Source organism: Pseudorasbora parva, chromosome 15 (assembly GCF_024679245.1).
Source record: "Pseudorasbora parva isolate DD20220531a chromosome 15, ASM2467924v1, whole genome shotgun sequence".
NCBI lineage: Eukaryota > Metazoa > Chordata > Actinopteri > Cypriniformes > Gobionidae > Pseudorasbora > Pseudorasbora parva.
This window is the reverse complement of record NC_090186.1, coordinates 26,873,461-26,900,999: the sequence shown is the minus strand read 5'-3', so window position 1 is coordinate 26,900,999 and position 27,539 is coordinate 26,873,461. Positions and strand designations below refer to the sequence as shown.

The following is a 27,539-nucleotide window of genomic DNA, read 5'->3' as shown; positions in this document are numbered from 1 at the left end:
TTTAAAGACTGTAATGAAGGAGTTTAATTTATACTTTTGTATTTGTCCCTAAAAAGGTTAAGACCAACATTTAAAAAAAAAAAAAGGCCTATATATATTGCTATATTTTCCATCTTATTTGGACACACATAATACAATTTAATGTTTTTTTTTTTTTTTAAATAAACATGACTTATTTTAATTTTAATGTTTGCATATGCTATAGGCTACATTAAAATTATTATAGGATACCTAATTTTTTAATAACTTTTTGATTGTAATGTTTTTATATGCAATAGCCTACATTAATTATTATAATACTTTATTAATTTTATTATTACTTTTTATATTACTATATGATAACATATAATATTTTAATTATTATACATTATTTATTTCAATTTATTGTATTACTTTTTGATTTTAATGTTTTTAGATATGATATTTAGCCTTACTTGGTCATACAAATTGTGAGCAGGGCATTTGCAGCTTTCTTAATGGGAAAACAGCGAAACAGTTGTGCCAAAATTCTGAAAATAAATGCAACACAATCTAATAATGACCCTCATGCGCAGACAAATCACTTTGCATTCATTCACATCCTGGTCGTCAAGTACAAGTCACTGATTTCTGTTTGTGAATCATAAAGAGTTGGTTTGCAGATTTTAAATCTATTTGTAGATTGCATTTTATATTTGTCTGTCATGAAGAGTCTGTTTGTGGATTTTTTAAAATTTATTTGTAGATCTTGTTTTACATTTGCGGATCATGAGGAGTTTTTTTGCAGATTTTTAACTTATTTTGTTTTGTGTTTACAAATTGTAACTTGCATTTTTTTAACCTAGTCTCTTCATTTTCAATGATTATGGCATTATTTTGTCACAACAGTGAAATAATAGTGTCAGAATTCTGAAAACAAATGTGACACAATCTACAAACATAATATGATCTTCACCTGCAAACAAGTCACTTTAAATTCATTCAAATTCTGGATTTCAGTCACTGATTTGTATTTGTGAATCAGGAAATGTTTGTATGTGTGTATCTTTAATCTTTTTGTAGACCATGCTTTTTATTTGTGGATCACAAAGAGTTTGTTTGAGGACTTTGTATCTATTTGTAGATCTTGTTTTACATTTGCGGATCATGAAGTCTTTGTTTGTGGATTTTTTTTCTATTTGTAGATTGTGTTTTGTGTTTACAAGTTGTAATATCTATTTGTGACTTTTATTCTGTCCATTTTCAATGATTTTGGCATCAAAATACCCCCATAGAGAGGTATTCTACAACAGCTGAAGACCCCACCGGGTAGGCTACCACTCATCTCACTACAAATAAAGTCTACAATGTGCACAAGCTCACCAAAATTGAACAGTTGAAGACTGGAAAAATAAACAATATGATATTAGGAGCCTAGTTTCGTTTCAACATGGTTTATTGGAACTGAACATTAGTGTGCATTTCCCCCCCACTACATGCCAAACTTATAGGCTTTATCAGCATTAAAAGTTAAATATCATTGATGCTTTTTGCAGTGCAAATTTTGTTTGGAAGTTGGGAAAGAAGACCATACGTTTTCATCAGTTATTTTATCTACAGATCAATACAGATTTCTGCTCATTCAAAATCAGATAAAGATAACTGTAAGCAGGTAAGCACTATGATATTACATGTGTTTGAATGCATTAGAGAACGATTACGTGTGTGAATAAGCTGTTTAAAATGTGCTTTCACCAGTATGTAGAAGTTAAAAAAAATCCCTTAAACTTTAACTCGTTGGGCTCATGCCCGTATCACCGTGATCCATCTGAATCAAGCTAGTTGTTTACCGTGTGAGTTCTGAACACTGCACTTTGCTTATTTAAATATTTTCATTTCGAATTGTTTCTACACATATTAGGCAACATATTTCTCATGTCTGTGAGGCAAGCCTGCTGAGTTTCAGTTTATTTATGAGACGCGCTTCAGTTCATGAGCAATGAAAGCCATCGCTTCCACGACCTCACATCACGATTATTTGCTTCTTATTTATTAAATACATGCAATTGGCCGAAGAAACCTTTAGGCTATTAAAATTAAGAGACAATTTTTACAAAATGAAAGAAAGGCTTTTTACAAAACAAAACTTAATATTAATTAAATATAACCACCAAAATCATTTCTGACCCACTCGCATCTGTGCACTTCTCATAATCAGATGAAATAAAAAAATAATAGTATAATATTTAAACATAAATATAAAAGAGAAAAAAAAACATTGTTTAATGGCTACAACAAGTAGTAAGCTACAGATTTATGTCATGTCTGAGCTGGATTATTGAGCTGAGACACACTGGCTTCGCCGCTTCGCTCATTAGACATTGCAGGCTCCTTCTCCTCAGAACGCCCACGTATTCAAAAATGGTCAGGTTTAAATTGCGCTTGGGCTCATAATTACAGTTAATGTGTCCTGTAGGGCCGGTCTCTCGGGTGCACGGGCTCGGGTAGAGTCGGGCTTGATTTTTTCAAGCCGATCTAAGCTCTAGTTCTGGCTAAAAATGTATTTATTAGGCTATGTGCTGGCCCGTTGGCATGAATTGTACTCGTGATGGAGCGGTAGTGGAGCGCGAATGAAAACCCCAGCGCTTCCACTTTTAAAAAATCCACTCCTCACTCCATTCAAAATCTTGCCGTGCCACTCCTCGCTCCGCTCCCACTCCACTCTGCTCACATACTCTGGAATGATGAGTCTCGATTTCTGTTGAGACATTCAGAATTTGGCGTAAACAGAATGAGAAAATGGATCCGTCATGCCTTGTTACCACTATGCAGGCTGGTGGTGGTGGTGTAATGGTGTGGGGGATGTTTTTCTTGACACACTTTAGGCCCCTAAGTGCCAATTGGGCATCGTTTAAATGCCACGGCCTACCTGAGCATTGTTTCTGACCATGTCATCCTCTGATGGCTACTTCCAGCAGAAAAATGCACCATGTCACAAAACTTCATCATTTCAAACTGGTTTCTTGAACATGACAATAGCCCCTTTCACACTGCGATTCCGGCAAATACACGGATAATGCAATTTGGTCCATTCTCACTGCCAGCGAAATACCGTAATATGTGTGCTTTCACACACAACGCTTAACAGTCCCAGGTCGAGTTGACACGTGACATCCTGATGTGACGTATAATGGCGAGCGATCTCAGCTTCAGCGCGGATAGTAAGGAGCTCCGTCGTCTCGACTTGACATTTCTTCTTGTTTAATTTTAGTTTCTTTTGTATACGAACACTCTCTGCGTTTAAAACACAGACTAGCTCTTCTGGCATTGCAGGGTTGTATTATTGAAAAAACAAGCTCTAGGAGTCGCACGATAACTACGTACACGTTGTGGCATTAGTTTCAGCTTTTGTTCACACAGCGCTCGTCCCAAGTCGAATCCCACAATATTACTAGGTCCCCGACCCGGGTCGAATTCGGTAATCAATCCCGGGACGTGGTTGCTTTCACACAGAAGGCGACCTGGCAATGTTCCGGGAATATTGCAGGTCCGACGTGCAGTGTGAAAGGGGCTAATGAGTTCACTGTACTAAAACGGCCCCCACAGTCACCAGATCTCAACCCAATAGAGCATATTTGGGATGTGGTGGAACGAGAGCTTCGTGACCTGGATGTGCATCCCACAAATCTCCATCAACTGCAAGATGCTATCCTGTCAATATGGGCCAACATTTCTAAAGAATGCTTTCAGCACCTTGTTGAATCAATGCCACGTAGAATTAAGGCAGTTCTGAAGGTGAAAGAGGGTCAAACACATTAGTATGGTGTTCCTAATAATCCTTTAGGTGAGTCTAGATAGACAGACGGACAGACAGAAGTATAGACAGACAGACAGACAGACAGAAGTATAGACAGACAGACAGACAGAATAGACAGACAGAAAGAAGTATAGATAGACAGATAGAAGTATAGGACAGACAGACACACAGACGGACACATAGACAGGCAGAAGTATAAAAAGACAAAAGGTAGACAGACAGAAGTACAGATGGATGGATCGATGGAGTTCCTCAAACAAATGGATAAAATGGGCAAGAAAAATCAATATAAAGTAGTCTATCATGGGTCTTTGGGCCCTATTGAATGGAATGGAAAAAGGCACATGGTCTAAAAGGGCTCTACCCACTGATCCTGTTTAGTGGTTTTACCTATTCTCTTAATGATTCATGGGTGCGTTTTGGATGTAACGTGCAATAAAGCAATCAGAGTCTTATGATCCCCCATTCCCTTTAAAAGCCAGTTGCGCTTGCACCATGACGGATTCGCTTTTTACATGGTGGAATTTGCAAGCGGAAAGACTGAACGCTTCTCCAGAGAGGAATCATTTTATTTTTAATCTTTAAAAATGCTTGTGTGCTGCTGTGCATCCCTGTGTGTGGATAAGCAGAGTCTATGTGAGTTGTGTATTCGCCTGTAGGCACATATTACTAACACGCCCCTTTAAATAACACAAAAAATACACTATTGACTTTAGACCAGGTTTTTGTTGGTCAATGGCTGGTCGGACCATGGATGAACAAATGGCTGTGAGTGCATTTGCTGTCTAAACATTAGATTGGCGCTGCTGAAACTAGCAAAACACTCTTGTGTTTGATACGGCCCTTTGGCTTTTCCAAGAACAAACAATTTAACAAAGTAAGGTTAGCATCCTCAAAACACTAAGTTAAGACTGTGGGAAATTTAACTTTCATATATTTTAGATTCATTGCACACCAACTAAAATATTTCAGGTCTTTTATTGTTTTAATACTGATGATTTTGGCATACAGCTCATGAAAACCCCAAATTCCTTTCTCAAAAAATTAGCATATCATGAAAAGGTTCTCTAAACGAGAGTCGGTGGGCGGGGCCATAATGACGACGGCAGAGTTGTGTTTGCATGCTTCTAGTAAACACAGAAACTGGCGAACGGCGGTCTTTCGAATCAGCTTTGACCGCGACTCTGGAAGACTTGGAGTTAAGCTTTTCTTTGAGAAAAGAACAAAGATCGGCACTGAAGTCATTCTTAAAAAGGGAAGATGTGTTCGGAGTTTTGCTGACCGGATACGGTGAATGTTTAATCTGTCAACAAGCTCTGTTTCACCTTCGCTGCTATGGTTGGTGTAGCACTATCCTATCGCGTGCGTAGTTTGAAAAACAACCGTTTATCCCGCCCCTCGGATTGAGCCATGTCTATGGTGAGTTTCCAGACCAAACATCTTGTGGGTCTGGCTTGTCAGGCTATAGATGAAATATGCATTTTTTTTAAAAATAGAAATTTGGGGTTTTCATGAGCTGTATGCCAAAATCATCAGTATTAAAACAATAAAAGACCTGAAATATTTCAGTTGGTGTGCAATGTATCGAAAATAAGTTTAATTTTTATCACTATATTATGGAAAATAATTAACTTTATCACATATGCTACTCCGACAATCATTGTGTATATGATAAACAAAAGAGGTAAAATACAACAGCCTTGAGTTAAACCAGTGGAACAGTAGCCTACTGATGGTCAAAATGAGAACCATTGACACTGAGTCACTGAGGACATTCTTATAGAAAATCCCAAATCCACTCAATATACAAGTTGAAAAGAGATATAAGTTCCTCAAACAAATGGATAAAATGGGCATTAAAAATCAATATAAAGTAGTCTATCATGGGTCTTTGGGCCCTATTGAATGGAATGGAAAAAGACACATGGTCCAAAAGGGCTCTACCCACTGATCCATATCCTGTTTAGTGGTTTTACCTATTCTCTTAATGATTCATGGGTGCGTTTTGGATGTAACGTGCAATAAAGCAATCAGAGTCTTATGTTCTCCCATTCCCTTTAAAAGCCAGTTGCGCTTGCACCATGACGGATTCGCTTTTTACATGGCGGAATTTGCAAGCGGAAAGACTGAACGCTTCTCCAGAGAGGAATCATTTTATTTTTAATCTTTAAAAATGCTTGTGTGCTGCTGTGCATCCCTGTGTGTGGATAAGCAGAGTCTATGTGCGTTGTGTATTCGCCTGTAGGCACATATTACTAACACGCCCTTTAAATAACACAAAAAATACTGCACTATTGACTTAAGACCAGGTTTTTGTTGGTCAATGGCTGGTCAGACCATGGGTGAACAAATGGCCGTGAGTGCATTTGCTGTCTAAACATTAGATTGGCGCTGCTGAAACTAGCAAAACACTCTTGCATTGTGCCGAGTGTTTGATACGGCCCTTTGGCTTTTCCAAGAACAAACAATTTAACAAAGTAAGGTTAGCATCCTCAAAACTTCTGCTCTGTCTAAATGCAAACTGCAAAGGCTCAAGACTATCTTTGGACTGCTGTAAAATTTCTCAAAACACGTCATAACTATTGAAGCGCTATCGGCCTAAAATCATTGAGTTCCCTTGGAGCCCTATTCCTAGCTACAGGAACTATCATAGATTTGTTCCAAGTTTTAGTTACTTGAGGGATTGAGAAAAAATATAAGGAAAAACCTCACACAACTGTTCAGCACACGTGTAACTGTAAGGCCAAAGAACTTTCCTCTGACCACACCTGCACCTTCCTTTCCTGCATTTTCTCCCTCCGTAACACAGACTTATAAACAGGGAGAAGGTGCACCACACTGATCTTCACATTGTGAAACCAATAGGAGGGCCTGCTACAGCTTACATTGCTCCCTTAATAGATCCTTAACAGAGATCCAATATATTATCATGTCTTGTATGGCAGTTTGGCATTTAAATCCATGAGAACCAAGTTTGAAGCATCCGGAGATTATTGATTAGTCTTAAATTTGATAAAACTAAAAACAAAAAAACAAAAGAAATTGACATGTTTAAATAAAATTGAAATACATTTAAATTTTTTAAAGGGCATTTAACAATTTCAATTTTAAAAGGTACACAATTTCACTACATTTTAGGTGTGGAATATGTTTTCATTTTACTTTAAATTGCATTATATACAGGTCCTTCTAAAAAAAAATAGCATATTGTGATAAAGTTATTATTTTCCATAATGTAATGACAAAAATTTAACTTTCATATATTTTAGATTTATTGCACACCAACTGAAATATTTCAGGTCTTTTATTGTTTTAATACTGATGATTTTGGCATACAGCTCATGAAAACCCCAATTTCCTATCTCAAAAAATTAGCATATCATGAAAAGGTTCTCTAAACGAGCTATTAACCTAATCATCTGAATCAACTAATTAACTCTAAACACCTGCAAAAGATTCCTAAAGCTTTTAAAAACTCCCAGCCAGGTTCATTACTCAATACCGCAACCATGGGTAAGACTGCCGACCTGACTGCTGTCCAGAAGGCCATCAATGACACCCTCAAGCGAGAGGGTAAGACACAGAAAGAAATTTCTGAACAAATAGGCTGTTCCCAGAGTGCTGTATCAAGGCACCTCAGTGGGAAGTCTGTGGGAAGGAAAAAGTGTGGCAAAAAACGCTGCAGTAGGCTACAGAGAAGTAGCACTGGACTGTTGCTCAGTGGTCCAAAGTACTTTTTTCAGATGAAAGCAAATTTTGCATGTCATTCGGAAATCAAGGTGCCAGAGTCTGGAGGAAGACTGGGGAGAAGGAAATGCCAAAATGCCTGAAGTCCAGTGTCAAGTACCCACAGTCAGTGATGGTCTGGGGTGCCATGTCAGCTGCTGGTGTTGGTCCACTGTGTTTTATGAAGGGCAGGGTCAATGCAGCTAGCTATCAGGAGATTTTGGAGCACTTCATGCTTCCATCTGCTGAAAAGCTATATGGAGATGAAGATTTCGTTTTTTCAGCACGACCTGGCACCTGCTCACAGTGCCAAAACCACTGGTAAATGGTTTACTGACCATGGTATTACTGTGCCCAATTGGCCTGCCAACTCTCCTGACCTGAACCCCATAGAGAATCTGTGGGATATTGTGAAGAGAAAGTTGAGAGACGCAAGACCCAACACTCTGGATGAGCTTAAGGCCGCTATCGAAGCATCCTGGGCCTCCATAACACCTCAGGTGGTTAAAAAAGGATGGACATGGTCAGAAACAATGCTCAGGTTGTAACGAATGGTTATTTCAGTCAAAGTTGCTCTTCTATCAGCTTGAATCAGTCGGCCCATTCTCCTCTGACCTCTAGCATCAACAAGGCATTTTCGCCCACTAGACTGCCGCATACTGGATGTTTTTCCCTTTTCACATCATTCTTTGTAAACCCTAGAAATGGTTGTGTGTGAAAATCCCAGTAACTGAGCAGATTGTGAAATAGTCAGACCCGCCCATCTGGCACCATCAACCATGCAACGCTCTAAATTGCTTAAATCACCTTTCTTTCCCATTCTGCCATTCAGTTTGGGGTTCAGGAGATTGTCCAGGACTACATCCCTAAATGCATTGAACCAACTGTCATGTGATTGGTTGATTAGATAATTGCATTAATGAGAAATTGAACAGGTGTTCCTAATAATCCTTTAGGTGGGTGGATTCTGAAATCTGCTGCTGCTTCAATATACCTCTATATATCCGAAAATCATACATTATTCTATTCTATATATTAAATTTATAATCAAAGCCTTAATCAATTTATCCTCTTTTATTATTATGATGATTTTTAATGATTCTTTCCAGTAATGATTTTGCTTAACAGAACCACTGATTGTTTCTTGTTTTCTAAAGTGTATTTTTGGTCTCTGAGGAGTGACTGAGGGTCTGGGTGTCGCTAAACACTTGATAGCAACATGTTGTCGTGTGTTTGGATTTTGGAGGCATCACACACTCCTAACATGCCAGGAGTGCAGTAATAGTGTTTGCTTGCTTAGCCCAGCTTCCAGATATGAAATATGGATTTGTCTTTCATTTTTATTTATATTTTATTAATTTTATATTTCCTTTACTGAAACACTAAACAATCAAGAGGACTTTTGCCTGTACTACTGTCTGTACCTCTCACTGAGATAAAACACACAATATCAGTATGTTTTGAGAAAGAACTGGAGATCAATCAACTCCAACCTTGGAGAAATGGAGTGTATCTGTGTATGTGCGCAATATTCTGTACAGATCAGTGTTGAGATAGTGTACAATGGACATCCTAAGAGATAGGTGGGCTTGTTGTTCTGGGCAAGTTGGCGCCTGCTCCAGACCTGGAAAGTCACTACGGGCCTAATTCCGGGGAAAGCGTCAACAAGTGATCTAGGGACACGTGCATCTGATTTACTGACAATGTGTGGACATTTACCATGACTGGTCATTTTCTCTGAGCCAGTTTAAATCCTCCACCTTGCAATAATGATGTGGATAGACCTTAAAAACAGTATAAACGTTGGGACAATTGTATGTACAATATGACGAGACGGGTAGAGGGACAGAGGCCTACAGACTCCTTGTGAGACTTGAAACTGGCTTCTGCTGATGAAACTGCAAACTATTCTTTAAACTGCAAACTACATTTTTCTTTTAATGAATTGCACTCCTGACTCTTGGTGATCATTTTTCACTACTGGTCTTGGGTCATAAACTGTTAACCCCTAACATATACATACAGTGGCATGAAAAAGTATCAGAAGCCTTTGGGATTTCTCACATTTCTGCATAAAATCACCATCAAATGTGATCTGATCTTTGTCAAAATGACACAAATGAAAAAACAGTGTCTGCTTTAACTAAAACCACCCAAACATTTGTAGGTTTTCATATTTTTAATAAGGATAACATGCAAACAATGACAGAAGGGGGAGAAATAAGTAACTGAACCATCACATTAAATATCTGGTTGCCACCCCTTTGGCAGCAATAACTTCAACCAGACGCTTCCTGTAGTTGCAGATCAGTCTGGCACATCGATCAGGACCATACCTCTTTAAAAAATGCTGCAGTTCAGTCAGAGTCCTGGGATGGCTGGCATGAATCGCTGTCTTGAGGTCATGCCACAACATCTCAATGGGGTTCAAGACAGGACTTTGACTTGGCCACTCCAGATTGTGTATTTTGTTCTTCTGAAAACATTCTGAAGTTGATTTACTTCTGTGTTTTGGGCCATTGTCCTGTTGCAGCATCCATCCTCTTTTTAGCTTCAACTTTCTGACAGACAGCCTCAGCTTTTCCTGCAAAACATCCTGATAAACTTTTGAATTCATTTTTCCATTAATGACTGCAAGTTGTCCAGGCCCTGAGGCAGCAAACCATGCTTCACTACGGGGATGAGGTATTGATGTTGGGGAGATTTTCCATTTTTCCTCCACACATGACGTTGTGTGTTCCTCCCAAACAGTTCAACTTTCGTTTCATCAGTCAACAAAATATTTTGCCAGAAGTTCTGTGGAATGTCCAAGTGCCTTTCTGCGAACATTAAACGTGCAGCAATGTTTTTTTTAGACAGCAGTGGCTTCCTCCGTGGAGTCCTCCATGAACACCATTCTTGGCCAGTGTTTTACTTATAGTCGAGATATTGGACTGTGCCAGTGATTTCTGTAAGTCTTTAGCAGACACTCTAGGGTTCATTTTAACCTCTCTGAGTATACCGTGCTAAACTCTTTTGTCATTTTTGGGGGATAGCCACTCCTTGGGAGAGAAGCAATGGTGCCAAACTCTCTCCATTTGTAGACAATTTCTCTAACTGTGGATTGGTGAACATCCAAACTCTTTGAGATGATTTTGTAACCTTTCCCAGCTTTATACAAATCAATAATTCTTGATCGCAGGTCTTCAGAGAGCTCTTTTGAGCGAGCCATGGTGCACATCAGACAATGCTTCTCATCAAGACAATTCTTTCTAGGTGTGTGTTTTATAGTGAGCAGGGCAGCTTTAAGCCACTCTTCAGTGATTGGACACACCCCTGACTTAAATTGTTTGGTAAAAATTGGTATTAATTGCTCTAAAAGTCTCCTTAGGCAAAAGGTTCAGTTACTTATTCCTCCCCCTTCTGTCATTGTTTGCATGTTATCCTCAATAAAAATATGAAAACATATAAATGTTTGGGTGGTTTTAGTTAAAGCAGACCCTGTTTTTTCATTTGTGTCATTTTGACAAAGATCAGATCACATTTGATGGTGATTTTATGCAGAAATTTATTGTATTTTTTATATGGTATTAAAACAATTATTAGTGTTTTAGTTAAGACTGTAGTACAGTACAAAAGAAGAAGGTTTTACAGTTAACTTTATTGTTTTTGAATGTAAAAAGCATTTTAAAACTGGCCATCTAGTTCTATATTTACTATACAGTTTCATTTATTTAAACTGGAATAAAAACAGCATATGGTGATATTTTGTCTTAAAATGGCTTTTTTTCAGCATAATAATGACTGATTTCCATCAGATTCCATTAGTTTCTTCAGCTGCTCCTTCCACTGCTGTGTACACTTGTGTTTCTGTGCAAGAAAAGAGAAAACTTTTTTTTAGAATTTATAATACTTATAATATTTCTTTAAAAAAATAAGCACTACATAAATCTTTAGGTTAATTAAACATATTTCTACCACTTTTATGCTTTAAAGATACAATAAATTGATAAACATTCTTTCCAGAAATGTAATTTCATATCAGTCATTTCAAAAAGTAACGACACCCTTTAGAATTGTGTAGTTTTATGTATCAGAACATCAGAATTGCATTCGCATTATTTATTTAACCAAAAAAAGCCAAAATGGAAAAGCCATGGGTGAAAAACAAAGGCTAGAAGACGCATGTAGTACATGGTGGTTGCACAATGTAATGTTTTAAATCATTTATTTTTGGAAGCAAACCCCTCTATGTTGTGGATGTAGTTGCTGATTTTGGCTTATTGCCTACCAATGCAATGTCATTGCTATGCCAAAAGCAGATATTACTGAAAACAAAGGAGCTACATGGACACACAAATCGGATCTGAATAGTTGCTATTTACAGTGTGGATGTCTATAATTTTATATCGGATTCCAAACAGATTTGGATTGACAGTGTAAACTTGTAAAGCCACTTTTAGTAGCAATAAGTTGAAGGAATCATTTTATGACAGTATCACTCTTTTGAATCATTTTTAAAGAAAATGTTGGCCGCTCTTCTTTACCAATTTGCTTCAGTTCATTGAGGGCTTTTGTTTATGCACAGCTCTTTTAAGGTCCCACCTCAACATTTCAGTCGTGTTTAGGTCTGGACTTTGACTGGACCATTGCAACACCTTGATTATTTTCTTTCTCAGCCATTCTGTTGTAGTTTTGCTGGTGTGCTTGTGATCACTGTCCTGTTGCATGACCCTATATTGGCCAAGCTTTAGCTGTTAGAGCCTCTGTGATCTGTAGTGAAAGGGGAATTCTGAAATCCACTGCCACTTCAAAATGTTCAAAATGCTTAGGCCATGTCTGATGACAGCCAATTTTCAACACTAAAATGCTGTTTTCTTGTTAAACAGTTTAATACTGTAGTTAGCAATGCATTGTGGGCTGCTTAATTTGGAGGAACAGGAAAGAGGCCCTAAACAGTATGCTAATGTTTTAAATTACAGTACACAACAGTATTTTTTGGAAACTGAGTGTTGACTGTGGAGTTTGGAGTACGATCAGAAGTTTGATACAACAAATCGAGGCTACTGCTTTTGGACAATTTTCTTTAATAAAACCTAGAAATAATGTGCCATTAACTCCTGGGGAGACTTCAGGAAACAATATTTGGATAGGAGATTTTCCAGAAGAGGACACAAAATTTAAATGACGTGCTTCATATCATCGAGTGTTCTTCATCCACCTCTATCGGGTCTTGCATCTACAAAATAAACGGTAATTGAAATCTTTTTCATTTCACAAATAATGTTTGATATCAAACTGATGCTCAGGAGCTTATCTTGCTTGGGATTTGAACATTTCGTTTAACAGTGAGGCTCAGATTTGAATAGCCAAAACAATATTACTTTTGGGTGGGTTTTTTTTGTTTAATTTTGGTAACATTTGCAGTAGAACTCCCCCAATATCTGTAAAAAATAAAATTGCTACCCATAATTTTTTGATTGCCAAATCTATTTAGTAGTTTGACTGTAGGTAGCCTACCTCATTCGCCTGCAGGTTGCTCTCACCTAGTGTTTACTAATTATTGACCTTTTATAATTGTTCTTCTTAAAAATCTTACCATGGTAAGAAAAATGTATTTGTTCCCTAAAGGTGTCTGCTACTTCAGATGACATTGAGACAATTTAGTCTTCCTGCAAGTCCTAGTCTGATACTGCCTAGTATATTTCATTTAGATTCATTGATAGACACATTGTATATCATTTACACACGGTAATATATATGCTTTGACTTGAAGTTTCAGGTGCAACTGGGCAAGTCCGGTCATCTTTGAGGACCGTGTTATCTCTTACACGGCATTACACCAACATTTCCAATGGGACTTACTGCTGTATTTGCAATCTACTACATTCAACCTTCAGTTTCAAGATGAGGGACCCTGCACTCTGGAATTCATTTAGAGGTAAAAACTCTTCATTACTTGTCATCATTATATGGATATATACAATTAAATTAATGTGTTTGTATTTTTTTTCAGCATAAAATTGTTTTAGTACTGTACATTTCAAGCCACGCACATGGTATTTTGCTTGACTACAGGCTTTATATACTATATTGTAATAATTAAAAATATATATGTATGTAATTTTTTTAAAAGTAAATATCCAAATTGTAAAAATTTGTAAAAATTTGTAAAAATCTGCATTGTAAAAAGCGCTAGATAAATAAAGTTGACTTGACTTTAATATAATTTAATTTGATGTCACTTTTATATGTCATTTAAGTCCACTCTATTTGTGCAATGAAGAAAGACAAAAAACAAAACAAGCATTTAACTGAAAGCATGTTGTTGCAACACTCTGATCTTAGACTATTTTTTTTTCAGGTGCTTTGTTGGTATAAATCCAGAGAAAGGGACAAAGGCCAAAAGGGGCAAGGTTGTCTCCAAGAAGAACGGTATGGTCGTCCAGAAGAAGTCTTTTGAGACGTGTCGCCATGCTACTGAAGAATCTCCTTGACTTTTAATGGAACTTTGATATAAATCGGTGAGCTCTTTAATCTCGCTCTCTTTATTTTGACAGTCTGGCTTTACCACATTAAACCACAAGAGAACTGGTATTATTAACTTTTCTAAGCATTAGCTTGGAGTGTATACTGTATGTTCGTGATTTTACAGTTTATTTATTATTATGATTGGTTGTTGCTGTTTGACAGTGACAATAATCTGGAATAATACTGCAGACGTTTATAACGGCAGAGATTGTTGTTCTGTTTTTTTAAGTCCATAAAAGTGCACATATACATCATATAACTGCTCCACACGGCTCCGGCGGGTTAAAAAGGGCGTTCTGACGTGAATTATTGCGTTTGTGTCAGAAAAATATCCATATTTAAAATTTTATAAAGTAAATTATCTAGCTTCAGGCTAATCACCGTTCGTATTCAGTTTATGAAAAAAGTATTGCGCCTCTCGCAGTTCAAAACGCTTGCGCTACGTCTGACATTGCACACCAGTTACGCACATCAGACGTAGCGTAAGCATTTTGAAATGAAAAGAAGAATTTAAAAGAAGAATGTCATATATACTGACTTGAGGGTTAGTAAATCATGTTCTAGGTGAACTAACTCTTTATTGCCGTAGTCTAAAGCAGGTACTGCTAGGCTCTTTTTACTACTAGAAATCTCTTAGAAATGTCCAACAGGATTTTGTTTTATTTTTTTCCATTTTTTGTATTCATGCTGACATTGTTCTTTGGAATAAAGGTATTTGATTTTGAAGTTATTGCTTATTTTCCATAATATGCACAATAATGCATATCTTAAGCAATTCCCTATAGCCCTGAGAATACTGAAGTTAATTGCAATTCATATTGATTGCAATAAAGACTGATATTTTAGGAAACTGCTACATTTATTGTGATTCTAATACACAGTAAAAAATAAAATAAATATTTTTAAAAAGGCAGCATATTTCTGTGATTATTTGAAAATTATAATATATATTTATATATTGAAAATATATTGTTTAGGTTGTTACTTTAATTCTCACAGTTTACTGTATTAGACTGTGAAATCATGTAACAGTGTGACTACAGACATATACAGCATTTCTGGTAGACTACTACTGTATTGTAGATGTAGATGGCTATAAAAAAATAAAATATAAAAAAATATTGTGTACTGTGCTAATTAATTGAGACTTCTTACAGCTCTTACAGGTTGTTGGCCTTGTTTGTTTCGTTGCTTCTATTGCTTCTTTTTGTAAGTCGCTTTGGCTAAAAGCGTCTGCTAAATGATTAAATGTAAATGTACTGTACAGTCATTTTACATATGAATACCGTAAAAATAACGGTATACTGCTGGCGTCTCTGCTGCCAGCTCTTTACTGTTATTTTACAGGAAAATGTTTTACAGTGTACGCTCGTCAGAGCATATGCATTTTTAACTGCATCGCTTCGCTTTAGAAGGCCTTAATTAAACTCCTGGAGCCGTGTGGAGCAGTTATGATTTTATGGACTTCAAAAATGACCCAAAAGTCACTGCCATTATAAAGCTTGGAAGAGCAAGGACATTTTAATATGACTTCGATTGTGTTTGTCTAAAAGAAGAATGCCATATACACCTAGGATGACTTGCGGGTGAGTAAATCATGGGATAATTTTCATTTTTGGGAGAACCCTTTAATTATCATGGAAGCAGTAAGGGTGTACTTAGTTTGTCACCCATGGCTTTTCTATTTTGGCATGGTGGCATATGTTGTTGTTCATCTGCGGTTGTATTTACCTAATTTTAATACCTGCCAAGGACCAGGATGATTTTTTTCCTGATACATTAAAACATTTAATTCAATAGGGTATCCTTTCTTTTTCACAAGTTTAATGGACTTCATGTACCTGTTTGAGATGGTCTCAGCTTCTGAATGCATCTGAACAGGACTAGGAAGATAAGAGCCTCGACTATCTGGAACACAATGTAGATGGCAGGAAAGAAATACAGCTGACCAATGAGCTCAGCAGGAAAGGCCATCTTCAGGATTGTGGTACACAGTTGGATGTTCTGACAGCCTACCTCCATAGAAATAGTCCGTCTGCAACTGAGGACCCAAGGACACGAATGAACATCAAACTTATGAAAATGCTCTGTGACTGAAAAATAAATCAATTGGTTGATATCTTAATAATGGATTTGGCCAATACAATTTCATATTCCAGTGGACATACATACGGTGCATTCATCCTGAACAGAGTGGACAGGATATATCCACATATGTATCCAATCAATGGCATCAATGCTGCAATGGCTATAAGTTGTGGAGATAGCACTGTGAAAATTTTTCCTCCATCAGATATACCAGCAAAAACACCAATGAGAACACAGGAGATCAGCATCACCATCAACCCAACCTACAAGCCAACAGGGAGTAAAACAGGAAAATAGTTGCAGAGCATGCTTATAATTCATATACAGGTCCTTCTCAAAAAAATTAGCATATTGTGATAAAGTTCACTATTTTCCATAGGCCTAATGTAATGATAAAAATGTAACTTTCATATATTTTAGATTCATTGCACACCAACTGAAATATTTCAGGTCTTTTTAATTGTTTTAATACTGATGATTTTGACATACAGCTCATGAAAACCAAAAATCTAAAAAAATTAGCATATTTCATCCGACCAATAAAAGAAAAGTGTTTTTAATACAAAAAAGTCAACCTTTAAATAATTATGTTCAGTCATGCACTCAATACTTGGTCTGGAATCCTTTTGCAGAAATGACTGCTTCAATGCGGCGTGGCATGGAGGCGATCAGCCTGTGGCACTGCTGAGGTGTTATGGAGGCCCAGGATGCTTCGATAGCGGCCTTAAGCTCATCCAGAGTGTTGGGTCTTTCGTCTCTCAACTTTCTCTTCACAATATCCCACAGATTCTCTATGGGGTTCAGGTCAGGAGAGTTGGGAGGCCAATTGAGCACAGTAATACCATGGTCAGTAAACCATTTACCAGTGGTTTTGGCACTGTGAGCAGGTGCCAGGTCGTGCTGAAAAACCAAATCTTCATCTCCATAAAGCTTTTCAGCAGATGGAAGCATGAAGTGCTCCAAAATCTCCTGATAGCTAGCTGCACTGACCCTGCCCTTGATAAAACACAGTGGACCAACACCAGCAGCTGACATGGCACCCCAGCCCATCACTGACTGTGGGTATACTTGACACTGGACTTCAGGCATTTTGGCATTTCCTTCACCCCAGTCTTCCTCCAGACTCTGCCACCTTGATTTCCAAATGACATGCAAAATTTGCTTTAATTCGAAAAAAGTACTTTGGACCACTGAGCAACAGTCAATGTCTGTGTTTCCGCATTCAAGTCTATTTGATTGTGGGATTTTTTTTCCCAAGTGATGCTCAGTGCAGAGCTAAATGGGCCAAATGGGTGGAGCTTGTTTCATTTAGGTTTAGGGTTAAAGGGATAGTTCACCCAAAAATGAAATCTACCCCATGATTTACTCACCCTCAAGCCATCCTAGGTGTATATGACATTCTTCATTCAGATGATTTCAGAGAAGTTATATTTAAAAATGTCCTGGCTAATCTAAGCATTATAATGGCAGTGAATGGCAGCCCAACATTTTAAGGCCAAAAAAGTGCATCCATCCATTATTAAATTACTCCACATGGCCTAAAGAAGTTAATAAAGTCCTTCTGAAGTGAATTGATACGTTTGTGTAAGAAAAATATCCATATTTAAATTGTTATAAAGTAAAATACTTAGCATCTGCCAGACCGTCACCCGTATTCAGTTTACAGGGAAAGTTTAATGCCTCGCAGTTCAAACTGCTTACGTATCGTCCAACGTCATACATCACTCCAGTTACGCTGTTTTACTTTATGTATATACTTTATGTAGTAGGTATACTAATATCACTGACTCATGAACGAGCGGCTTATGTTATAAGAACCACCACGTCTTGGTAACGTACATAAAATCGCCAGGGCAGCCGAGATCAGACTCTCTTCACTGCATGGCTAAGCATCTCCTTTTATGGGCAGAGCACAATCTGAGCTCCCTGAGGGCGGCTCACGTGCCAGGTATTCTGAATCAGGGTCCAGACATGTTATCCAGAGGACCCATTCCCCTAGGGGAACGGTCTCTTCACCCGCAAACAATTCAGCTCGTAAAACACTCGCTTCCCAGTATTTTTCTGCAAACGCAGGGACGCCCTGGCCCATGTTTGGCCCAGACTCCCTCTATATGCTCCCTCCGATAGTGATGCTGCTGCAAACCATCAAAAAGATCAGGGAGACAGTATCCACAGTGCTTTTAATAGCCCCACTTTGGAAGAACTGCACATGGTTCTCCGAACTGATTCAGATGTCAGATACAGCCCCATGGCCCATTCGCTAAGGAAATATCTCCTCACGCCGGCGAAAGGAAAGATCTGGCATCCCAGTCCCGAGCTGTGGGTCCTCCACGTATGGCCCATCAACGGGTATCCGGAAACTTCTCTGACAAATAACAAACACTATTTCGGAAACTAGAGCCCCCGCTATCAGGCAGCTCTGCTTTGAAGTGGTCAGTGGTTATCTAATCAGTGTGCTGCGGGAAATATTGATGCACACTCATGCGAACTGGCGGAACTGCTCGCTTTCTCCAAGAGTTAATGGCCGCGGGTCGTTCCCCCTCCACGCTCCAAGTTTATGTCGCCGCCATAGCAGCTAACCACGCTCAGATCGCGGGACATTCACTAGAGAAAAGTGATCTTATTGTACGTTTTCTTAAAGGAGCCAGGCGATTAAACCCACCTCGCCCCTTCCTCAGTCCCTATTTGGGACCTCGCCGTGGTTTTAGAAGCCGTGAAGGGTCCCCCCTCCTAACCACTTCAGACCACAAGCTTGAAGCACGTATCACTCAAAACCGCTTTTTTTGCTGGCTTTGGCCTCGGTTAAGAAAGTGGGTGGCTTACACGCACTCTCCGTGAGCCCTTTCTGTCTTGAGTTTGGGTCCAGAAACTTCAAGGTTGTGCTCAAACCGAAGCATGGTTTTATACCCAAAGTGCTATCAACCCCTTTCAGTAATCAGGTCATTACACTGCTTCCTTTACCCGCATCTCAGAGAATAAGACGCAAACCTATTCTGCCCGGTCAGAGCATTGAGATTGTATCTAGAGCGCTCCGCCCCCTTCAGGCAGTCGGATCAGCTCTTCATTGCTTCGGTGGCCGCACTAAGGTTTGTGCTGTCATGAAACAGACTCTCACACTGGATAGTGGACGCGATAGTGGATAGATAGATCTCACTAGCATATAGGTCTAGAACCTAACCTGTCCTTCAGCCATTAAAGCTCACTCCACTAGAGGCATGGCCTCGTATTGGGCTTGGTCATGTGGCTCTTCTATGGAAGATATCTGTGCGGTAGCAGGCTGGGCCTCTCCAGCCACTTTTATCAGATTCTACAATTTGGAGGTCCCAACTTTACTGCTGGCTTTTCTCCGTCTAAGGGCTCTATCTGCAGCCCTGGCAACACGATTGCTTATATTGTGTTCCGCTTATACTCAATCGTTCATAAGCACCATTACACTCTACCATAGATCCGACTATGTCCGGTCAGGTGTTCAAACGAACCGACTCTTCCGTTTCTTTTCATTCTCCTTATGAAGCCCGCCTGTGTCGGTCTCTCTAAAGGTTTTTTGACTTTCCCTCATTCAGTTGGGGATTTTGGGTCAGTCAGCTTGCATAGCGTTTTACATTGTGTTGGATACTCTGGGTTCGGGCAAAATTTCCGAGCCCGGAGCCCTCCCCGGACAGATACGCATAAAAGTTACTCTATGTAATTGATGTAAGTGTGAACTCGTGAAACACAATTAGAAGCCAACTATACTTTCCCGATCAAAATACAAGTACAAGTATAGGCCAAATATACTAAGACTTTTTAATCATTATAATTCAAGTATAATTAAGTGCAATTTTAAGTATATTTCTGAGAAGTCTTTAAAGTATATTTCTGAGAAGTACAAAAAGGAGACAGATTTTTTTTAGTTTAAAAGAAAAATACTAACATAACTTATTTTTCATAAGAACATGCACTGCAGTTATGTCTTCTTTCGCTTTATAGGCTCAGGATCTTTAAAACAGACTGGATTCTGATTAGCTGTCAATGGTTTTGTCATTCATCAGCTGAAATAAAAAAAATAAAAAAAAATCGCTCTGAAAGTGATTCCAATGTTATCTTGTCATTATAGTTGCTGTGTGATGCTATTCTCATAAAATTAGAATACATTTTAAAATGTTATAGTTCCCTTTCAATATCAGTCTTTCAGGATTTTCTTTTGTTCTGCTGTCGCTACTAGAGCAATGAAGAAAATGCACTTACTATTTATAATTGCATTATAGACGTAATATTGCGAATTCTATATTGCTGCGCGTTTCTATAAGCAATAATATTAAACCATGTGTTAGATTCTTGCTAGTGGCAAAAGAGAGAGAGAGAGAGAGAGAGAGAGAGAGAGAGAGAGAGAGAGAGAGAGAGAGACTATCTCATGCGGATACAGCGCGTACGACACACAGTCCCTGTTAATGAGTGACGATGATGGCCAACAAAAGTTTAGTCTGGTTACACTTCAGTCCTGTGATATTAATCTAATTGTATTTTAGATTTTGGTTGCCAGGAATCAAAAATGAGCGTTCCGTCTTGCGCAACTTCCTTCCCTTCACAGCTGTGAGCATTGTTTCCACCTAAACCCCAAACTTATGCCAGAATCAACACAATCTGTGATTATTGTAAAATGCAGTCTCTACTGTTGCTAAATTGTGAAACGCTTTTGTTATATAAATAGATAGAGCTATTAAAAGCACAATAATCCATGCAAGAGTATCCAAGTTCAAGGCAGTTTATGTTTGTGCGCTTTGAAACCGACCGCAACTCGCACATTATAGGCTTTGTGTGCACGTCTAAACCATCAAATACGTACACAACAAATAGCCTATGTCAAAATGACCGCTTGGAGAGTATTCACTTAAACACAGTTTATATCTTAAATGGGCGTTAATAGTTGGGAGAAAATATTATGAATATTATGAGATCTGCATTCGGTCTTAAAGGGGCAGCGTCTAATAACCCTGACTATTGTGTCATTAATGTGAATCAAACAAAAGGCGAAGAGAAAGATACTCGCAGCTAGTAATAGATTAAAAAGAATTAGGGTGCTTTCTCACCTGCCTCATTTAGTTCGGTTGAATCGTACTAGAGTTTGTTTCCCCCTTTGCAATTGCAGCAATTGCACTCGGGTGCGCACCAAAAGCGGACCAAACAAGCGTACCGAGACCTCCTTGAAGAGGAGGTCATGGTACGCTTTCAAACGAACTCTGGAGCGGTTCGTTAGTGGTGAGAACGTGATCCTACCTCGAACAGAACCAACTGCAAAAGTACTGATAATTTTTGGACTTAACCAGCTGCCGTAGTTAGCTGCGCTGACATTGTGTGCATGACATTATTACCTGATAGATTGTTGGAAATATTTTCGGGAAGATGAGTACGTCAGTTAAGAATAATTAATGCACGCCTCCGCTTGAAGTGACGAGTGATATCCGCTTGCCGTTTCAGTGCATTAGAACATTGTTTTCACGTCGCATCTGCGCTTCATTATAGAAATGTATGGTTTGCATACTGTGGTAAATACACACAGTGTAGTAGATTATGGTCAGGGACAAAACTAGCCCATGCAGTCGTCTCTCCATAATGTTATTATAGTTTGCTGGCTTTGCCTCTTCTGTTGGAATTTTCCCACACGTAAATTCTGACCAATCGAAAAGCAGTTTAGGAAATACGCCATGGCCAATGAGTGATGTGGATGTTGTCACGTGCTTGTGTTTTGGTTCGTTTCAACTGGTTCGGACCAAAGCAATCAGTGTGGTGTGAAAAGGAACCAAAAAAGCTGAAAAATGCAAAAATGTATAATTGTTTGCCCTTGGTTCGGACCAAATGAACTGAACTAGAGATGTGAAAGCACCCTTAATCTATTATTTTTGTACAGTGAAAACTATGCAGTGTTATATTATATTTGATAGATGTCTTTTGTAGATTATACCCAAACAGTAATGTTAGTAGACCTTCTTGAAATTAAAGCACCGTATTTTATTTGTAAATTTGTTTTATTGTATATTTACTGTATTTATTTGACCATTTGTTTGTACTTTGTTTCTTGTTCTTATCGTATGCATATATAAATAAAAAATGCCTGTACAAATGCACTGGTGATAGATGTTTAATATTCATTTTGTTTAAACATTGCTTTATAATCTGAACATGTAAAATATCTATAGCAAAATAAACAGCAATGTTAATTATTTTCTTAGTTTTTCTTTTTTTATAATAAAGTCTAACAAAAAGAACCGATAAGGATACCGTTCTTACCGGATCGATAAGCAGTAAGAGTAGTAATACCGTTAAAAACTTAACGATACCCATCCCTACAGCACGCCAACGTTAGTTAATCTGCCTCAGTTTCACAGCGAGGTTCGCTGTCAGTCTTTGACAGGAATGACCTGGTGGTCAAGTATCTACATGGAGGAAACCAGTGCAGTGTGTTTCAACCAGGTTTCAACCTACGTTTATCATAACAATGCGGTGCCAGTGCTGCCGCAGTTTAGCCAACCCATTTACCCCGAACCCCTGAAACACTGGTCTGGTAGTCCTCATTGCATTGTTTTAACACTGGAGGCATACTGTTGTGAGACATATGATGCTTTGCAACTTGTTATTCTACTATTTTTATTTCTACTGTGAGACACTTCGCTTAGGGCCATTTGCGATGCATATGCCGAGCACTGTTTGCTGTAATCTCCTTATTCAGTAGAAATATTCTGAGGAAATGTCATTCCCCTACTTGTGTACTTGAATGGCATTGGGTGCAATCAGGCTTCAGTATTTCTAGGAGAAAAGTGTTTCCCCATAGTGTCATGGAATCAGTGAACTGAGGTTATGTTGGCAACTGGAAACATCATTCTAGTTATCCTTGGTATGAATGGCATGAAATTCATATCTTTGGTATGAAAAATCTAGTCATTTCATGCAATAACACTCCATGGGATCAGGAATTTTGTGTGATCAAGAACAAAAGATGTCCCCACATATTGTTAGCTTCTTGTTTATTCAACTGTTGAACAAAAGCAGTGTCACGGTCCCGCTTCTGGTCCAATAAAAAGATGGTTAGATTTTCAAAATAGAGTAGATATATTTGAAACAGAAGTCAGGTAGCTTCCAAACAGAATGATACCGAGTGTATCAAAAATAACACAAACAATACTGGGCCATAACTGAAATAACCAGGGTGGTGATGATAGTGGTATCATCAAGGGAGGCAAAGATAGGAGGAGTGGCCAGGTGGTGACCCAGAGCACAACTAGGATGAAAGTCCATGGTGGATTCGATGGAGGGATAAGCTATGATGGAGTGAGCACCGGCGGGGAGCAGATGGGGACGACCGATGCAGATGGTTCTGGAGACAGAGGCGAAGCAGCAGTGATGAGAGTCTGGGGTTACCAGGATGCCCGAGGTCTGAGTGAGAGTGGGTGCGACAGAGGACCAATCAAACCCGCCGGGAATGTGGAGCTGAAAGGGTGGGGAGACCGAGCGCAGTGGCTGGTCCATGCCACAGGAAGGGGGACAGTTGACCAAGGTGAAGCTGGAGGACGAGGGAGCCCAGTGTAGCCTTAAGGCCAAAGGTCTCTGGTGGAGCTGAGGGGACAGCAATGATAACAGTATCCATACAGGGTGATATAACAGGATTTATGGTAGGAGGGACAGTGGTGATGAGGGCACAGACGATTCAGGGCTGAGTAGAACCAGCAATGATGAGGGCACAGACGATTCAGGGCTGAGTAGAACCAGCAATGATGAGGGCACAGACCATTCAGGGCTGAGTAGAACCAGCAATGATGAGGGCACAGACGATTCAGGGCTGAGTAGAACCAGCAATGATGAGGGCACAGACGATTCAGGGCTGAGTAGAACCAGCAATGATGAGGGCACAGACCATTCAGGGCTGAGTAGAACCAGCAATGATGAGGGCACAGACGTTTCAGGGCTGAGTAGAACCAGCAATGATGAGGGCACAGACCATTCAGGGCTGAGTAGAACCAGCAATGATGAGGGCACAGACGATTCAGGGCTGAGTAGAACCAGCAATGATGAGGGCACACACCATTCAGGGCTGAGTAGAACCAGCAATGATGAGGGCACAGACCATTCAGGGCTGAGTAGAACCAGCAATGATGAGGGCACAGACGATTCAGGGCTGAGTAGAACCAGCAATGATGAGGGCACAGACGATTCAGGGCTGAGTAGAACCAGCAATGATGAGAGCACAGACGATTCAGCGCTGAGTAGAACCAGCAATGATGAGGGCACAGACGATTCAGGGCTGAGTAGAACCAGCAATGATGAGGGCACAGACGATTCAGGGCTGAGTAGAACCAGCAATGATGAGGGCACAGACGATTCAGGGCTGAGTAGAACCAGCTATTATGAGGGCACAGACGATTCAGGGCTGAGTAGAACCAGCTATTATGAGGGCACAGACCATTCAGGGCTGAGTAGAACCAGCAATGATGAGGGCACAGACGTTTCAGGGCTGAGTAGAACCAGCAATGATGAGGGCACAGACCATTCAGGGCTTAGTAGAACCAGCAATGATGAGGGCACAGACCACTAATCTCTATTACAATAGAAAATGTCAGGAAACTAGACCAAAGGAAACAAACTAAATGTCCATGAAAATGAAATTCAACATAACTGGTATAGTCACACTCGTTGTCGTGGGAGTTTTACTTAATGTATTGTAACAGACCATTGAACTGGGGAACATGTGTTTATTATTTGCCATATATCAACCTGGGAGCACAACACCCTGAAACATAAGACCTGGTGCTGTTTTCAGGATATTAGCATGACCGTTATTCGGCCGTAGGAACAATGCAAGCCTGTGCACTGTCAATACATTGCAATTTGTTTTATTTATTACAATCTAGAAATTGTTAAAGTGTCCATGTATTAATTAACACACACCTGGATGATGATCTTAGAATACCGGGGCACTTTGTAGTTGATCAGGACCCCAATACCGCAGGGCACCAGGATCATAATCAGGGCAAAAATGATGCCAGTGAAAGGAACATACTGCACCAGGTTTGGGAAACCCTGGCTGTACAGGAAGAGCAGGAGGGGCATCATACCCAATCCCAGTGCTGTGGAGCATGTAGTCATAACAATACTGTGAGAGAGGGGGAAAAAATGTCAAATTAAGAAATATCTGTCAGACACACTAAAAAACTGTGTTTTGATTTGACCCATCCAACAACAACACTTCAATTATGTAATAATGGTGTTCAGGTAAAGGACAATACATTCTTAACATTTTTTTCTTTCTGTTTTCACATTAATATGAACAATACAGTCTATTTTTTGGTCTCAGTATACTCACTAGCTCACTGGAAAAATACAAGAAGCTTATGGTAGGTTCAGTGTAATTCTGTGAATCCACAGGATCTGTAGCATGTCTTTAAACGGCACCAAGTATGTACATTTTATTTGTGCCTGACTTGCATGACTTAAGCATTGGGCAACTACTACGGATGCACCGATACTTGTATTGGTTTTCAAGAACTAGACCAATACAGAAACTATTGTTTGGTACTATATAATATATATTTATACAATATATATTTCCTTCAGTTTATTTATTATTAATTACGCCTGTTTAAATGTTAAAATCTTTGATTGCTCTGTCATATTTTATCTTTCATTTAATTGCACTGTGATATTAAGAGCTGCTTCAGCAGGGCTCAAAGCTAAGGATTTTTTCTTTCTTTCCTATTGGCCTGGTCAGGTGAGTAGTTCAAATGTTTAGATGTTTCGGTAGGGACCTAGTTTGTGGAGCAGCCTGCCAGCACAACTTACAGCTGCTCTCTCCCTATCAATTTTTAAATCTCTTTTGAAAACCTATTTGTTTTCTTTAGCTTTTAAAAGATGTTGATGGTATTATTTCTTATGTGTTGCTTAGGTTACTGTTGTGTTTATCTGACTTGTACAGCCCTTTGGTCAGTCCTCAGACTGTTTTAAAATGTGCTTTATAAATAAAAGGTCTAGAACTAGAAACCATTGATATATCACTTCTCTATTACAGTTTTGAATCTACTGCAGAAACTCCTCTGACAGCTCTGTCTGTTTTATCATTGTTTAGCATGTCTTTGTTTGTGTTGTGCTTGAACACGTCTCTGTCTTGGGCTGCGTCCGAAAACCTAGGCTGATGACTCGTTGCCTCGCTGCCTTATCAGACAATGGCTTGTAAGGCAGCGTTTGGTGCATGAAGGCACCTCACGAAACAGACTTCTGGCAGTGTAACAGTTTAATGAGCTACAGCAAAATAGAGAGAGCTTTGGTGAGAACTAAACACATATTTAATTACTACATTAGTCATTTCTCGCTAGAAGTTACTTCAAAAGTGGAAAATATTGGTTAAAAAAAATAAATTTACACTCAAACTGACCAGCAAACACAACTTTCGGATGCCATCTTTCCCCCCCAGCTCAATATCAAATGCAGCGAAAGATATATGTATGCTTTCAAAAATTGATCAGATGAAGGTATCTCAGGAGACAGGAAGTGAAGCAAACATTAGATTCAGACATTGCTTGATGCCTTCTTGCCTTCAAATGTGTCCTCCAAAGGCAGCATTTTCCAGGTTTCAGACGCAGCCTTGGTTTGTGTTTGCCCTGCGCTTCTTGTATCCCACCTCCTTGTTTCCTTTTACCACACCCCCTTGTTTAGTCCTCATTTCACTAACTGTGTGCTCAACTGTTCCTTTTGAGTGTCCTCACCATAGATATCCATAATAAGGGCTAGATGTCTTACGGCGGAGTCACCATCGTCATCACCGGCGGCCATCTTGTCACAGACAAGCTTTCTGTCGGGCTCTGTGGAACCTGATGTAAGATGAGTGATCTGTACGAACATAAATACTCTTATCTCGCTGAAATCTTGACGGATTTACAAATGGTTTGGTTTCTTACAAACGTTATTAACATGGCTACAAATCTGGATGCTTTAACACGTTGAAATTGCAGCTTTTCGTTTCGATAAATGACTTAATCGTGCAGCTTGTGTATCATGGCTAATTTACATGCACGTTATCAAGGGGGCTGAGACCACAATCGAGCTGTTCAATTATATAGGTTTTATTGACACCAATAACGATTTTATGACAACCAATCTTTTGTCTAGTTAAAATAAACTTAGTTTGCATGTTTTTTTTGTTTAATAAAACAAAAATACAAATTATTTTATTATAATGGTGATATTCTTATTATAAAAACATATATATATATATATATATATATATATATATATATATATATATATATATATATATATATATATATATATATATGTTTTTATGTATATGTATATATATATATATATATATATATATACATATATATATATATATATATGCTTATAGAGACATATAGACACAAATATATATATCATTTCTCGTGTTGCCATTCGGTACACAGTTTTAGTAGCCTAT

General features: G+C 38.8%; 1 protein-coding gene across 1 annotated transcript in view; it reads right to left on the bottom strand.

Annotated features, from left to right (window-relative positions):
• Positions 1-11,122: 11,122 nt before the first annotated feature.
• slc10a1 (solute carrier family 10 member 1) overlaps positions 11,123-27,539 on the bottom strand; it is a 36,404-nt gene continuing 19,987 nt past the window's right edge. Inside the window, exons 3-6 of the mRNA XM_067417512.1 lie at positions 25,019-25,223; positions 16,184-16,362; positions 15,853-16,052; positions 11,123-11,350 (exon numbers count right to left, since the gene is read on the bottom strand). Coding sequence (XP_067273613.1) covers positions 11,295-11,350; positions 15,853-16,052; positions 16,184-16,362; positions 25,019-25,223 — 640 coding nt within the window. The 3' untranslated portion in view covers positions 11,123-11,294. The remainder of the gene's footprint in view (positions 11,351-15,852; positions 16,053-16,183; positions 16,363-25,018; positions 25,224-27,539) is intronic.